General features: G+C 38.5%; 1 protein-coding gene across 1 annotated transcript in view; it reads right to left on the reverse strand.

Moving 5' to 3' along the window:
- LOC135711528 (forkhead box protein P1-B-like) overlaps window positions 1-17,367 on the reverse strand; it is a 45,313-nt gene that overhangs the window by 12,433 nt on the left and 15,513 nt on the right. Inside the window, exons 2-3 of the mRNA XM_065234397.1 lie at window positions 15,921-16,218; window positions 15,743-15,838 (exon numbers count right to left, since the gene is read on the reverse strand). Coding sequence (XP_065090469.1) covers window positions 15,743-15,838; window positions 15,921-16,218 — 394 coding nt within the window. The remainder of the gene's footprint in view (window positions 1-15,742; window positions 15,839-15,920; window positions 16,219-17,367) is intronic.

The raw sequence follows: 17,367 nt of genomic DNA on the forward strand, positions 1-17,367 counted from the left end.
TATTATGCTCGGAAGCCATCTTGACTTCCGAGCCGAGCCGTGTAAGACCGTTTTATTTACGGTACGAGGTCCTATTGTAGGGTCATATTTCCGTCAGGTTGGCTGATAACAATAGATTAAATTGAGATTTATCTGAAAGGAGGCAGTCCAACATTTCGGGGGGGTACACTAAATGGCACTGCACTTAAAAATACCGGTCTTTTGCACACGGACGCCTGTTTGTTTGTGGTCAATCTTCCACTGAAAGATGGCCTCTCCAATCTATCCAATAATTATCATTCTCCCTCTTTTCGCACAACCACACGGCGAATGAGAACGACTCAAATTTGAGTTTAGTTCACTCATAATCGCCAAAAGTGCAGGAACTCAGCGATGAGTAAAATTTGTCTCATGGTTTCCTGTGGAAATCCTAAAAGATCTGCCGGAAAATGAGGAAATTGACGAAAATTTTATTCAGTCTCGGAGCAGTACCAATAGACTGAGTGAATCCAATCGTTACTTTTCTCAAATTGAGGAATTTTTCCCTGAAAAATCCTGGAAAAACCTGCGAAAACATGAGGCAAATTTACTCATCGCTGAGTTCCTGCACTTTTGGCGATTATGAGTGAACTTAACTCAAATTTGGGTCGTTCTCATCCGCCGTTCCCTTCAGTAATGCTCTTGTTCTTTGCAGCGGCACAAATCCTCTCGCTCTTGTGTGTGTCTACTGTTTAGGTTTAACAAAACGTGAATTTTCCCAACCAACAATAACTCATACAGAAGAAAATCCCTCTCCACATCCATAAAATTGTCATCCACTTACCTCGAGCAGACCGCGAGTATTCGGTTGAATTCCTTTAAGGGGAAGTTTGCCGGCCCGAAAATAAAATTTTTGTTTTGGCACGTTTTTATTTTTCTTAAAATTTTGGGAAAAATTATCAAAAATCCAAGAAAATCAGTTTCTTCCTAGATTTTTGACAAAAATTACATGTAAACATATATTTTTCTCTATCTCGTCACGAAAAAAAATGGACTCTCAGCAAAACCGAAAAGTCGATGTTTTTTAGTTTTTTGAGTCCATCTTTATGCCATGATGACTTGCAAAAACATTTTTTGCATGTGAATTTTCTTTATAAAATTAGAAAAAAAATGGGATTTTAGAGTTATATCCTATTGATTGGTGTATTTGGATTTAATTTTCATCTATAATTGACAAAGTTTTAAGCGTTCAAAGCCTTACACCTTTTCGTGACGGTCGCAATATTAGATTTTCGATTTACCCCCAGTACCTTCCCGTAAGACGTAGTCTACGTCAAAAAATGTGTGGTGGAAACTAGGGTGGAAATGATGATTATTTTGCTTTGGTTCCCATAAACTCAATTTCATAACGATTTTGTGAAAAAAATCATATCCGCGGAATGGAGGACGTCAAGTGAGTGTTTCATTACAGAAGTGTAGAAGAGAAAAAGCGAGAGAGTGAACACCATCCGAAATGTTTTGTGTTGGCGGTGATGTTGATGCGGACAAAATCGAATCAATGAAAAGTGTACCCAAATAAAACATATTACATACTAAATAAGCACAGGGCATCGTCTGCTGACTGTTGCTACGGGTATATCGTGGGAGTCCCAGGTACCCGGTTCAAGCTTTAGTTGGCGGCGGTGGCTCTTCTTGACCTTCTACCCCCTGAGTAGTAAGTGTGAATAAGGGCGTCTATGTGATGTTTTGCTGTACCTGTTGTGGATATCTAGTGCATCCTGTTCCCTTAACTTCTTGAGGATACCCTGTCTTGCCTTTAAGTAACTCTTTTTGAAGTACTAGTCTTCACAACATAAAGAACACTATTACCATAGAGGTAACTCTAAGACCACTGGGTCCCAAAGAAAATCATTATTAATTTTTGGCTCACTCAGTACCAAAACAACGGTCCCAAGCAGTCCCAAGCTATTTCACTCACCCCTGCATGTTCTGCATGAATCCACACACCCCTGATGTTATCTGTCAAACTTTCATAGCAAATCAAAACAAACATAGTGTAGTAATAGAATTTCAACTAGAATAGGGTACGTTAATCGTTTGCTTGGGACCAATAGGCTACTAAAGTGGTGAGCCAATTTAAAATCGTTAGTTTCGTATTGATTGTTGCTATTACCATAGAGGTAACTCTAAGACTAGTAGGTCCTGAAGAAACGTGCTCAACTTTTTGGCTCAGTTCTGGTACTATCTTCGGTCCCAAGCTAATCGATGCACTCCTCGAAACATAGGAAAATCCACGAACCCCTCGTTTTATCTGTCAAACTTTCATAGAGAATCAAAACAAACATAGTGTAGTACTAGAATTTCGACTAGAATGGAGTACGTTAATCGATTTGCTTGGGACCAATAGGCTAGTCAAGTAGTGAGCCAATTTAAAATCGTTAGTTTCCACCGGTTGCTATTACGGAGCATGAGATTTGATCAAATTATTCGCAGCTCTACTTGTCCAACGCCCCCGGCTGGGTGAGGGATAGAGGATGACACACACACATAACGGAAAGGATAATTTGGCTCTGTAAAGTTTATTCGATTGTACAATTATTAACAAAAAAAAAACGGACAAACTGAAAAGCTGTTAACTCAAATGACATTCATTTTATATTCAATACAATATCAAAATGTTATATGATGTCAGACGTACACACCAAAAAATTGTGAATTTTAATGGTGATGTAAATATCCATGCATGCTAAAATTGAAGCATGTAAACTTCCTTTTCACGTAAACCAACAACTTGCAAGATATATTGCTTACAAAGATGGATGCAACCAATATTTAGAATATTTCATTAAATGACTTATAAATTTACACGATCTGTAATGTGAATTTGTATGATATGTGACGCTCCATTTATGTACATCATAGTGACAGAAATTTACACTACTTTTCCGAACTGTGCACTTTGAAGTATTTTAAACCGGTTTGTTATATCTTCTTGTACTTCTTCTTAGCATTGCAAGCTTATTGCTTATCGCATATTTGCTTACTGCGTGATCTGAGAGTGTTCTAAATGCACTTTCACAGTTATTAATAAAGAGCCTTCGATGCTAATACCAATGCATGAATTTGTATATTGTGTGGCAAGCAAAATGATTCTCTATGACCAGCAAAGTCGAGAATATTTACAATTCCGAAATTTTCAACGCCTCCGACCGATTTGTTATTTAAAATTTTGAATTTCCGCTCCGGTATCTGAATAATAATATTTGTCAGTTATTGACATTTTGTACTGTGGATGTTTGAAACTTAATTTTGACCCTCGGAAAAATGATAAACGTTGAGATAAAATAGCCTGTAGCTGACATGCACATTGCACATGCATGCCGTACTAAGTACTCCATTTTAAACAGCTGTTCTTTTATCGAATGCATTTTATACTGCGTATTTTTAATATCAAGAAAAACCTTGTCAACCCCATTTCCGGCCTATTAAGCACAACCCGCACTTATTCTTTCTTAATCTAGCGCAGTTTAGCACCAAACGGAATGTTATTATCACTGATGGCTTCCAAATTTATTTACCTTTCCGTATGTACCGTATGATTTGATAAAGAGAAACCAATCGTTGAGATATTGTCAAAAATCTAACACTGCTTCTTGACGCCAAACTCGGCCTACGGATTCTAAACTCGGCCTAACGCATTGCACCGCCATTGAAACGCCATTTAGTTCACTTCGGCCTATCGGATGAAGATAAAAATTGATTCGGTCGGAGCGCTTCTTTTGTTTTTGGGAATAATGGGTGCAAACCTTCATATCACGCGTTCTCATTGACGCATAATTGACTTGTTAACTCTGAAAATCATGGATATATTTGAAGTTGTCTGCTCGATGGGCCCAAAATGGGCGATTAGGCCGAAGTAGTTCTTTACCCTACTCGGTCGTAAAAATCTAATCCGATTGTTACTGACAGACTAAGAAATCGTTTGAATACATTCGGCGAAGTATTTTGGGGTGAAAATCCAGTGAGATTATCGTTTAAATTTTGGTTTCCGAAAATAGTCATGGCCTTTCGAATTCTTCATATACCCTATATGATTTTGAAAAAAAAAGTTCTACTTCATATTCAGTGCGGTGCACGAACAGATAAGAAAGGCTAGCTCTTATTATTAGGCATTTTATTTTAAGCCAACTTTTTAGTTTTCAATGGAATCTGCTCAGCAAAAGCAGCCTAAGAATCCTGTTGCTTGAGCAAAAGACGTTAAAACTTTTCGTATTTTGAGGAGTCAACCACTTCAAATCGATATTTCAACTTCTCCGTTTACTATTTCATTGTACCATCCGTTAGTATGTTCTTGAACAACATAATAAAAAAAAAATACGAAGAATGTGCACCGCTGGTCTCTTTCACCCCATATCAATAGCACGAATGGACAGCCAGATGACAGCGATCGGAAAACACATTCAACGATTGCTTTGCCGTATATTCCGGCTTTTTTCATCGCTGTAGATGTACCTACGTTTTACCTTGGGATATTGCCAATTCAGCTGAATACAGAAAACGGCCTCCCGATAGCCTAGTCAGCGAAGGCGTGGTATGACCGGTCTAGGATTTTTCTACCATGTGACACAGTGAGGACATATCTAAATTTCCAGTTGGGTCGTACTAGCCAGAAGAAGAAGAACACAGAAAATTAATTTTCTCTATCCAAGAAAAATCTGAGATTGAAACTGATTCGAGTCATACCAGAGTTGCATGAAGCAAATATTGAAATTATGCAACATAAATTCGTGACCGTGTGGAATTCATAACTGCTTTTTATGACATTTTTCCCCCTTTCTGTCACCATCGATCGATGATGCACCCGACAAAATACAAGCTACGATGGCCACGATTCGCATAGTTGTTCGTGTCTGGAGTCAATTAGGCTATTCAACTACTTACGCTACTACTAGTTTTACCAGTTTGAATGCCCCCCTCTGTCGGAAACGAGATTTAGAAAGGAAAATTTTCCCCCGAAAAAAGTTTTCCGGCTTCACTTTTTGCTACAACACTGAAATGGAACCCGGGGGGTCGAATGGCGTCCCCGTCGCATTTGTAAGGCAACGAAAATGGACACGCGCCTGTGCGGTAGCCCTTCCGCCCTCGTTCCATTTGCCTCTTTTATGAATCAGAAATAAGAGCGCAGGACAAAATATGGCCGCGTTTTAAGTTACCTAAAGTTACTTGACTTTCTTGGTTGCCTGCGAAGAACTACATTTTTCGGTCACTTTCCACAACCGGTGAACTCCGAGTTGAAATGCTCGCATAAATCACATGTCACCGACAATGACAGACAAGCAAGGGAGGTTGCGAATATAGAAGAAAATATCTGCAACCAACATCACCACCACCGGCTCCATGCTGCCTTTTCGGACTGTGTAGAACAGAGAGATGGTCGATGGGAGGAAAATCAATCATGTTGCGGGAAAATTGTAATAATATTCATTCCGCGCATCACACGGAAGAAAGCCATTCGTCAAAAACCGAGATAGGTGATTTACAACGTTCCCAACATGACATGTTTTGCGGCGATGGCAAGCCGGGAGACAAATGGAAATGAGGGTGTCCAATTTCTGAATACGAAACGACAGTATTGATTTTATAGCTTAGCAATATGTATGAATTGGGGATAGATTCCTATCGTCATATGCAGTTCAGAGTCCAAGAACTTTCTGAGTTTCCGAAATCAACTCTAGTGATTCATTTACATTTGATAAGGGGCTGTTCATAATCTACGTAGACGATCCATATAAACTTCAAAAAAACTTGCATGGACGATTGTCTACGTGGGGGGGGGGGGTCTAAAACCTCTAAAAATGGATCTCCGTAGTGTATGAACAGCCCCTAAGTGTATTATGGTGAATGCTTCATTCAACCGTAATTTAGCACCTTGTTTGCATCATGTAAATCTTGACACACTCAAAGTTCGATAGCTGAAACGAGTTTCATATTCCAAACGAGATATTAAATGTTTTTGAAATGCATCGATGTTCATATGACATTGGCCGACAATTAGATTTAGATTATTTTGTTGGAAATTTTATATGATGATGAACTGGAGCACGGTGACTGCATCTTTGTCTTGAAAATTTAATAAAAATATAAGCTCATAGTATTTTAGGAATTTGAACTTGTACGTCATGCAGAAAAGGTTAGTGACCTAAATTCACCATCAACTAAATCAGCATCGATATAAAAGATCTGCCTCCTAGTCTTCTAGAAGCATTACATCTAGATTTTATGGAAAGGGAATGTCTCAACTGAATTTGAATCATACACACTTAGAAATAATCAATTACCCGTAAAATGTTTGTCCATTACCATAAAATTACAACGAAATTCATGGTTCACAACAATGAAAATCATGGTATTTGAGAAATTTACAGTAAAAAAGGGGGGTTGTTAAGCATCTTAACAATTTAAAAAAAGTGATTTTTCTCGAACAAATTTGATCTCATCACACTCATTTTCGTTGTTTGAGCATTGTATCGTTAAAAATCAAAATATATTTTTCTATCCTAAATCTATCCTCCCGTACAAAAATTTAACAATAAATTTTAATGTATTCGAAATTCAACAGTATTGTATCAGTATCAATCATTGTAATTCCGTTGTTTTATTCTAATTTTTTTTTTTTCGGGTATACACTTGATGGAATCCATCTTTGACATAAAAAATGAGGCGTAAAGAAGTGCTCTGAGACTGAAAATTTCGTTGCTCGACGAAAAGTACGTTTGATTAAGCTATGTATATTTCGCGTCTGTTGTGACTCAAATTTATGTCAAAATTGACGCTGTATATGTCACTCTCAGAGTAATTAAATTTACATGAATTTTTCTAAGCGTTAGATGCGTGAAAACTCTCGCACTGAATGATAGTGAAAAACGAAAAATCTCACATATCTCATATTTCAATCCGTTTACTCGTATCGTGCTCCATTTTATTGCAGAAAACCTACATTAATCTTCTTCCTTCACACTTAGAAATACCTAATTTTACACGTGACGGAATCCATCTTTGACGTAAAGGATGAGACGTAAACAAACATGTCATGTAAAATTAAGTGCTCCGAGACTGAAAAGTTCGTTACTCGACGAAAAGTACGTTTGATTGAGCTGAATGTCGCGTCTATTATGACATAATTTTATTTAAAAATTGATGTTCCTATATGTCAGTCTCAGATCACCTAAATTTACATGAATTTGTATAAGTGTGCATCATGCAGATCAGCAGTTCCATTTCAAACGACAATTTTTTTTTTATAATTTTTTTGTTATGTTGAAACTTTGCACAGTTGTTTGTTATTGTCCAACATTCCATTTTACATATTTGGTTCCCTAGTTTTGTACACGACCAACACTTGAAAAGGGCTTATGCAAAAATGATACGCATCAATAGAAAAACATATATCTCGTGAACGATTTGTTTGATTGAGATGGTGTCTTAGAAGAAGTTGCGGACAAGTATTTCAAGAAAAAAATATACACTGTAAAAAATTTTTTTTTTTCAAAAAAAAAATCAAAATTATCAAAAAAAAAAACTCAAAATGCATATTTTTTATTTTTTTTTATATTTATTTTGTAGTTTAGGTAAAGTATTACCTACTGACACTGTGCATTTGCTGGGCAAATCATAAATAAAAAAGTTATAAATTATTGAAAAAATATTTTTTTTCCAAAATACTACCGATACTTATCGAATATCTTTCAAATAGTGTTAATATTAAAACACATTAAATTTACAACAAAAAAGCTATTAATGCTTAAATTTCCCAAAGTTGTTATTTTCGAGATACTCTTAGGATAAAATTCACTTATCGCATAATTTGAGCAATTTTCGCTCTTTTGAGATGTTATTCGTGTGTGTCCAATCTTGAAAGTATTTTTAACAAAAAGCACAATTAATTTCCTTAAACTTTGCTATTCACATTTTTTTTAATCATACGCTTGAGTTAAGATACAATTAATTAAGTGTATTTTTCTGTTTGGCCCCATATACGGCTAGCTAGTTTAGCTAATTAATTATATCTTAACTCATGCGTATGATTAAAAAATTGTGAATAGCAAAGTTTAAAGAAATTAATTGGGCTTTTTGTTAAAAATATTTTCAAGATTGAACACTAACGAATAACATCTCAAAAGAGCGAAAATTGCTCAAATTATGCGATAACAGTGTACATTTGTTCTTGGAAGGCACAATACTTGTCCGCAACTTCGCCCAAGACACCATCTCGATCAAACAAATCGTTCACGAGATATATATTTTCCTATTGATGCGTATCATTTTTGCATAAGCCCTTTTCAAGTGTTAGTCGTATGCAAAATTAGGGAACCAAATATGTAAAATGGCATGTTGGGCAATAACAAACAACTGTGCAAAGTTTCATCATAATCGTAGAAGGTCGATCCGAAACGATTTGCGAATCGGTGTGAAACTGCTCAGATGAGTTGTATGAAATGATTAGCCACGTTTAACTTAAATCAACTAGGGTTTGTGAGCCAGTTATGCCACTAGTACCATAGAGGTAACTCTAAGACCACTGGGTCCCGAAGAAAATCATTATTATTTTTGGCTCACTCAGTACCAGAACAACGGTCCCAAGCAGTCCCAAGCTATTTCACTCACCCCTGCATGTTCTGCATGAATCCACACACCCCTGATGTTATCTGTCAAACTTTCATAGCGAATCAAAACAAACATAGTGTAGTAATAGAATTTCAACTAGAATAGGGTACGTTAATCGTTTGCTTGGGACCAATAGGCTACTAAAGTGGTGAGCCAATTTAAAATCGTTAGTTTCGTATTGATTGTTACTAGTACCAAAGATGAATACAAGAGCAAATTTTCATTATGTCGTAAGTAACATTCACACCGATCCGAGAAAAATAAAGTTTTGTTTTGATGACCGAAAAGTTATTCCTATTTCCAATTAAACACATATAATCTCATAGTGATAGCAATGTTTAACAAATGCAAAGCGCTATCTTTCATGCCAAAAAATACTGGTTTTTGAGTCAAAAGTTGTTATACGTCGTTTGGTGGCCCCTATTGTTACTTAAGTCAAAGTGTATTTAACAGGATATTCCGGAGAATTATCAATTACGTCTCCTTACGTGCAGCCCATTCATCATTTTAGGACCACTGAAATCATCTTAGCAACAAACAGTTCGATTTATTCACTTTAATAATGAGAAAGCGAAACGACGAACGTACACTTTTCACGGGTTTCTCAGCGCTGTTACTTAAGGCAAACGGCATCTCCATAGAAATCGGGTGACTTAAGAAACATCGAAAACTATTTTGATCGGAAGGTAATTACGCCAAAAAGCAATTTGACTGGTAAATAAATTTAAAAATGGGACGTGATCCTATATTCGGACAGTATATAATGTAATAGCAGGAGCATCGATTGACACTGATAGCTCGACTTTGTTGAAACTGTCGGAAGAAACACTTTTTATTTTAGTGTCCTCTTTCACGGTCCCTTTCATCCAATGGATACCCCCAGTATTCAAGGTTATTTTGTGGTTTTCCAGCCCCCTCGGTAGAGATGAAATTTTGCGCTCATTTTTATCAAAACAATCACACCAAAATCAGAGATGTCCCATCTTTTAATTACTCGATTAACAACTAATCGATTTTTTTTGTTCGCTGTGCTGCCATTTTTCTACCAATGAGAGTGCAGCACATGTTTGAAACGATCGGTGATGATCCTCTGGAGATGTTAATGCTTATATCGGCATGATATAACCGATTACAAATATTTTACTTTTCGGTTCGTTAATCGATTAATCGATTATTCGAATGAAAATCGGTCATCGCTAGATTTATGTGAAACGTCATTTCAAATATAAGAACCGTACATAAATAATGATACAATTTGAAAGGGACCGGGGCTAGTCACAAATTACGTCCCCTCGGTAACTGAAATAAACACGAGTGTTCACCGGTTGCTAGTACTCCAGTTTTTGGCCTAGGCCATGGCCCTAGGGTCCAATATTGTCACGCTTATGGTAAATTCTCATTTGGTTACGGTCGAAGCGCGCCGCTCATAAGCGCGATGCAACCCCGCTCATAAGCATTATACACAGGTGTGTAACTTTGATAGTATTTTATGGCAGGGGCTTGAGGAGCGAATCATGAATAAAGAGCCGCCGTGTGTTAAATCAATGGGCGCAGTCGTACCAACAATCAATACGAAACTAACGATTTTAAATTGGCTCACTACTTCACTAGCCTATTGGTCCCAAGCAAATCGATTAACATACCCCATTCTAGTCGAAATTCTACTACAACACAATGTTTGTTTTGATTCGCTATGAAAGTTTGACAGATAAAATGAGGGGTTAGTGGATTTTCCTATGTTTCGAGGGGCTGAATCGATTAGCTTGGGACCGAAGATAGTACCAGAGCTGAGCCAAAAAGTTGAGCACGTTTCTTCGGGACCTACTGGTCTTGGAGTTACCTCTAGGCCCACTAGGAGCGCTTTAATAAGAAAAAGAGTTTGTTGTTGTTGTTTTCTACACTTAGAAAAAAAAAAACATGTAAATTTAGGTGCTCTGAGTTTATTTACGAGTGGGTCAGATTCACCGATTAGCAGCCTGAATCCATTCAAACACAAGTGATCTTCAAGCGAAATTTGGTAAGTTTATTACGAGTGGGTCAGACTCTTCGATTAGCAGCCTGAATCCATTCAACACAAGTGATCTTCGTTGACCATTTTCGCTGGCATCGCCTGGTCGATCAACTGATTGGCCACCCGGGATTTTGGTTCGCTTGTCATCATCATCGGACGGAATCACCGATACTAAGAATAGGCAAACACCGTTGTGTATGGATATCACTGTAATGAGACATGGTTCATGGATCGATTTGGTCAGTCCGTTCCAATTTATTCTTTTAATAATAATATTTTCTTTATATAATTGTTACGATAATCGTCGGAGGTGCTAATAATGCGATCTGTTGTGTAGTGTTGGGAGATGCCTCTATTGGAAAGAGATTATCTATTTCCGAGAGTTTAACGAAATAATCTTTGCACCCTTCCGTTTTTTAGCCGTTGATAAGCAGTGAATTGACTAAATCAAAAATTGATCTATTATGAGGAACCGCGCGTCACAGCGGGTCTTGAACTGAAGGTGACTTTTTATCACATCTCACCAAAACACAACTAATTTTGATTTTGACTACCCCTGTTAATATTTTTGTGATTTTGCAAGAAATACTCATTTAACGTAGAAATTTGCTGTTGTCGTCTATAGGAAAGTTTGAACATACTGAGAGGTAAGCACATATCATCGGTAAGAGACGTGTGTGTGAGAAAATTTGCGAAAAAATCTTATCATCGTCGTTGGCAGCACAATTCACATATTTAAAATTAACCATTAACCGCAGAAACTATATCCAGAACAACATGTGAAAAGGGCATACAAGCTTTTTGTAAACAAACCTTCTTATGCCTTTTTCTCGCCACCCAAATAACACCAACGCAAACCTTTAACATCACCGTGTAGGGGACACTTTCCCCTTCCCGATGATATTACTGGTTTGGGTGGGCGACCCTCGGTTGGTGAGAAAAGGGCCTACAAGGGTTTGTTTACAAAAAGCTTGTATGCCCTTTTCACATGTTGTTCTGGATATGAATTATCGCATATCTCTGTCGTTCATTACATACCAAGCGAAAACTTAATCGTATTTTGTCGTGGAGCGTTGTGGGTTTGAGATGCTCGATGGCCCCGAGGGATCGTTTTTGCTTACTGAGCAGAAAATCATGGGTTTTTTCCAAGCTTTTCCACAACAAAACAAATTGGCATCGCCTGGTTTCGAGAGCATAAAGCTAATCCTATTCCTTAGCTCTCGATAAACCATGAACCTTAAAACAAGGGGGAGGACGGCTTTAATGCGAGTCTATCTTTAGCTGGGAGTTACTCAGAGTAACTCTGATTTGCTCTTTTTGCATCGGAAAAAATAAAGAACAAGGCATATCTCGCGTAACATTTGAAAAGAGCCTACAATCAAAATGAAAACATATCCGGTTTTGATACCATTCTATAGCTCCGCTTGGTAGCTACCAATCGTGTAGGAATGTTCCACATAACCGGGTAAAGTCATTATAAATAACTCGATTTTCAATTTTTCGAATCATTTATTGGCCCGCACGCTAAAACGGCCAACCATGTATTATTTGGATGTTGTGTACTGAACTATAGAAATGCTAACAAATCAACCTAAATTTTCTTATTTCTAGTTTGTTCATATTTCGGTTGTATGCCCTTTTAAAATGTTACGCAAGATAGGAATTAAAATGATTAAAAACGCAGAGATTATTTACAATCCATTTTTTGGTTTGTTTTATAATAAAAACATACTGTCCGCTTTCCGGCTTGCTTGGAGCTGCAACCTGAGTGTGACTCCGATGATGAGGAAACGTTATTCTGTATCCCGATGTTTGATTCGGATTTTAGTATTCTGATGCATTATAATAGATTACACTTTTAACTATATAGTATGTCAAGCTTATAAAATCATCCAGAAAATGGAAAGTAGTGAAATACGATTAGGTAATTTAGGAATTTAGGTATTCGGAAGTGATTTTCTCGATATGGTGATTTTGGAATTCACCCCTTTTCAAATGTTAGTCTAAAATTGTTGTCAAGAATTAAATAAGACCAGTTACAAAAATCCACTCGCAATGAGAGCAAGATTCGCTCAGACAGCAAGAGAGTACCTCTAGATGGCTCTAAATTTTTCACTGTCCCTCCCCTCGCCTTAAAATGCACAAACACTAAATAAATGAATATATTCTTTCGTAGGTCGGCTGTCGGGATATTAACACTCCAAACACGATGTCTTCGGTGTAAAATGTGTAACGCCAAACTTGCTATGTTTTAAATATCATTGCTCAGCCATTTGTTCAAGAATTTCAAATCACTTCACTTGAAACTACAAATTTTAAAAATTTATTCGGTATTAGCAACAATCAATACGAAACTAACGATTTTAAATTGGCTCACTACTTGACTAGCCTATTGGTCCCAAGCAAACGATCATCGTACCCCATGCTAGTCGAAATTCTACTACTACACAATGTTTGTGTTGATTCGCTATGAAAGTTTGACAGATAAAATGAGGGGTTAGTGGATTTTCGAGGGGTGAATCGATTCTCGGACCTAAGAGAGTACCAGAGCTGAGCCAAAAAGTTGAGCACGTCATTTCGGGACCTTCTAGTCTTAGAGTTACCTCTATGGTATTAGTAGGTTTGAAATCTATCGCTGAGCAGTGATTTTTCAAACATTGTCGATTTTCCGTTACACATTATACCGGAGGCATCGTGTTCGGAGTGTTAAATGAGCAACACATAAACAACTTATGCTTTTGGTCGTATCACCAGCTTGAGGCGAACCCTTACCTTACCCAATTATCCAACTCCGTAGCATTGCCGGAGATGAACCAGCGTCTGGCTGAAAATCTCCTTAATAAAGACAACCAACCAACCAACCAACTCCGTAGCAATTATGAGGGTGTAGCTAAGTCGGTGGCTTCTCGTTAAGTAAGTACTTCAACAACATTTCCTTCCCTATCCCTAGTTTCGTTAAAGATGGGCGTGGCCGGGAATAGCGACAGCCATGCTGTGTATTCTTGTTTTCAAAGAGACGTGAGTGTCACTAGTATCCAATCTACGAACTATACCGTAACAACGCTAACGCTAACGCTGACGCTAGTAACGAACTTTTCATTCTCGGAGCACTTAACTTTACATGACATGTTTGTATACGTCTCATCCTTAATGTCAAAGATGAATCTCATCATGAGTAAAATTAGTTATTTCTAACCGTAAAATTTTGAATTGATTGATAGGATTGTTTGATTTTTAATCCAATACATACTTTCTCTTACACGATGAAAATACAGGCGACTTTTACCATTTATCTAAAAATCATTACTCGATTTCCTCTCTAATTTTAAAGTTCCATCAATATCGAGTTGAGTACACTTGACCGTAGATTAGAATTCCAAAATATATCTGTAGACTAAACAATGTGCTGAACGTACATCGCTGGTCATTTCAAAACTATCGTTTGATTTTCACAACCACGCGCGTAAATCAACCAGGGACAATAAATCACAAATTTTATTCCGAAAGTCACCCTCAAAAGACGCCAAGTCTAAGTTCGCTTCAAAAATACGAATCAACCTCATAAAACTGCATACTGTTTCCCATTCCATTCCATCCTTGGAAAATTTTCCACAAGCTATTGGACTCGGTCGAATCAACCCATCCCAAGCTACCACCCATCATCCACAGCCGAATCGAGCAATGGTGGACAGCAAAGATGGCGAATCGGCCCCGATTCCCGATCTTTCTCTGGGTGCCGCCAGGAGGAGGGAGATGTGGACATGCGCACAAATCGTTCGCAGTGGACCTACCTATAGTACGAGGCGACGTGAAAATGGGGACGTATGAAAATGATAAGCGTGCGGTTTAGGGGGATGTAACTTCGTCTCTTTGTCCCCGTTCATGCTCTAGGTGGATATGGCCAATGACAACGGAGCGTAGAGGGCAGAAAATGTGACACGAAACGAGGCTAAATGGTATGCCGTTTTTATTGAAGGTTGCGGTCGTAAAAATGATAGAGCGGTGATAATGTCTAACGGGGATCAATACAACTTTTGTGACACGATAAAGGGGAGGTGAAACTGTCGATATTCATAAAATGGCGGCATAAATTAGGTTCATTAAAGTGATGCAGATGTTTTTATCTGATGAAATTCTTTCAAAATCGAATAAACATACAACTAATTAGCATGCCTCCAACAATCCAAATCAAGCGAAAGCCAGCTTGCGTGCAGAAATTTGTTTACATTTCACGCCAATCGAACCACAATCAATCAACCTTCCAACCGGTTCATTTACCCATTTACCCAGATATGCCCGACGGCGAGGATACCGATTTTTCCTTGACTTTGGCCAAGGCCGTCTCCTAGGAGCAAAACACGGCGTGGCTCCAAATCCGGAAAACATATATTTAACTCTTCGTCTGCCCGTAGGTCCCTTTTCCGACTTTGTTGTTCACAGAAGTTCACTGTCGCTAACAACAACTACAACATATTATGGCACAACAACAACCGGAATATATAAAAAAAAGCATTACCAACAATTAGATATGCAATCTGGTTCGCTTCCTACCACCGGGGATTTCCCAAGTACCCTCAGGTTGTAATTCGAAACGACGAGGGTCGAGAGGCAGACAGGGCATTCCTATACCGCAAGTTACGCGTATTTTTTTCGCACGCCATACCACACCATGACAGGATTTTTGTTTACAAACGCCAAACAGATTACCAGCTCCTTCAATTATAATCAGCAGAACAGAACGGGTGTGGAGCACCGAATATCAGCTGATTCTGGTCTCCCGGAACGGCGGCTGAGCAGCACTTTGTTTATTGTTTGTAAATATTTGCAGTGGCTTCCTATTTAAAGCATCGCCCAGAATCGCGACGCTCGGTTGTTGATTGGCCTTTTGTTGTTGCTGAGTTGCGATGATGAGAAGGTTTTTTTTTCATATTCGATGTGGAAAAAAGGATAACACTTGAAACGTGTAAACAAATAGCAACATGTGCCTCCCTAACAAGGCGTCCAATGTCGAAAGTCTTTGGCCGATGGAGGCCTTGAGTAATCCGCATTGCTATTGCATTCATGTGGTGAACTAACGGAATTGACCTAAATGGATAAAAATCTACTTACGAGATCCACTGGTAGATTCCGGAAACTGTGAGCTCCCCCTTGTCCTCCAAGGCATATTCGATAAGCTCGGTATAGGTGAACGGCGGTTTCTTTGTCCTGAAAGTACAAACGAGAACGACAACAAATTGACCTTAGTAACTCAATTTCTCAAAGATCACCTCAACATCACGCTACTTACACTTTAGCAGCAGCGGCAGCGGTGCTATTTTCGATCGTAACATTCTCCGCTACATTCATATCGTCTTCCTCGATGGCCGTCGTTTGATCTAGCCCTGGTTCAGATTCCAGTTGGCTTATCGCGGCATGTACGGAGCAGCCTACTGTGCCACCACCAGTCGGACCAACATTTTTCGGGGCTTGTTTTCGCTTGGCTTCCGGCGACAGATGTGGCAAGTCTTCTAACTTAAAGTTGAACAACCAGGATAGGTTCTTATCCTCGATGTCCTCCGGGGTTTCGGGCGTTGCCGCTGGGGGTACTGTAATTAAGGGAATAGAGTTGGTCTATTGTTATCGGGATTGTTTTTGCCGTGTGATCTAATATTAGGCGATTTTAAATTGGTACTGAATTTAATTGGCAATTCATTGTGATTTAGATTGTGTAGCATAGAAGGGGGTCAAGGGCCAGGCCTCCGATGCTTTTAGGCACCGTACATGCTATACATGTAGACACACAGCAAAAAATTAATTAATAAATAAATAATGTCACATAAAAGTGGATGCACTTCAATCGTGTCGAAAATATGGTGTAATATTACTTGCCCAAAAGGGCAAAATTATCATTAATACAGTGCATGTGCTGACATTACGTTGCTTTTACTGCATTTGTTTATTTGTGTGGCCATAAAAATTACATGAGATTTTTGACATGATTGAAGTGCATCCTCTTGTATGTAATATTAAAATTAATTTTTTGCTGTGCAGGAGGTGGCATCTCAGCATCTTTACTAGCAGGTTAAATAAGTTCTGTGTAATCCACGTATGTGAAACAGGGCGAGCCACAGTGACATCACCGATAGGGTAACGTATCGGCAAGACCCCATCTCCACATTAGTGAATTAGCTGCCATAAGGGAAGAGTTTGTGTCGATTCATAGATAGCAGGAATTTAAGATGGTTAATTCGAATATAAGTTTTTTTTCCCTTTGGTATGTTTTTCCGTCGATCTTGTTTGCCGTGCTGAGCACCAATGCTACCGACGTGCCAGGAAGGCAGCTCCCACACCTGGACCCTACCTATCGACCCATCAACTCATGAGCCGGGGACCAACGGCTTTACTTCCCATCCGAAGGAAGGCGTGATCAGAGATGTTATGCCTCAGAACATCCCGGCGGCGCCGACTGGGATTGAACCCAGGCCTGCTGGGGTGAGAGGTAATCACGCTTACCATTACACCACCGGGAATATAAGTTAAAATATAGGTAAAATTAGTATGAAACTTCTGGATAGTTTATGATGCCTGACTTTACCGCATGCTTGGCATACAAAGTTTTGGTCACGAACTGCTCATTTGCTAATGGCTTTGCACACAGTTGACGAAACATAGTTCTTTTTGAAGCTGTAGATAGAATAGAGTTTAAGCTTGTTATAGATATGTAAACAAGTAGAGTTTAATTCTAGTAATAAACT

This window comes from Ochlerotatus camptorhynchus, unplaced genomic scaffold (genome assembly GCF_037179485.1).
Source record: "Ochlerotatus camptorhynchus isolate MF236.1 unplaced genomic scaffold, CSIRO-AGI_Acam_v1.1 ptg000433l, whole genome shotgun sequence".
NCBI classification, from domain to species: Eukaryota; Metazoa; Arthropoda; class Insecta; order Diptera; family Culicidae; genus Ochlerotatus; species Ochlerotatus camptorhynchus.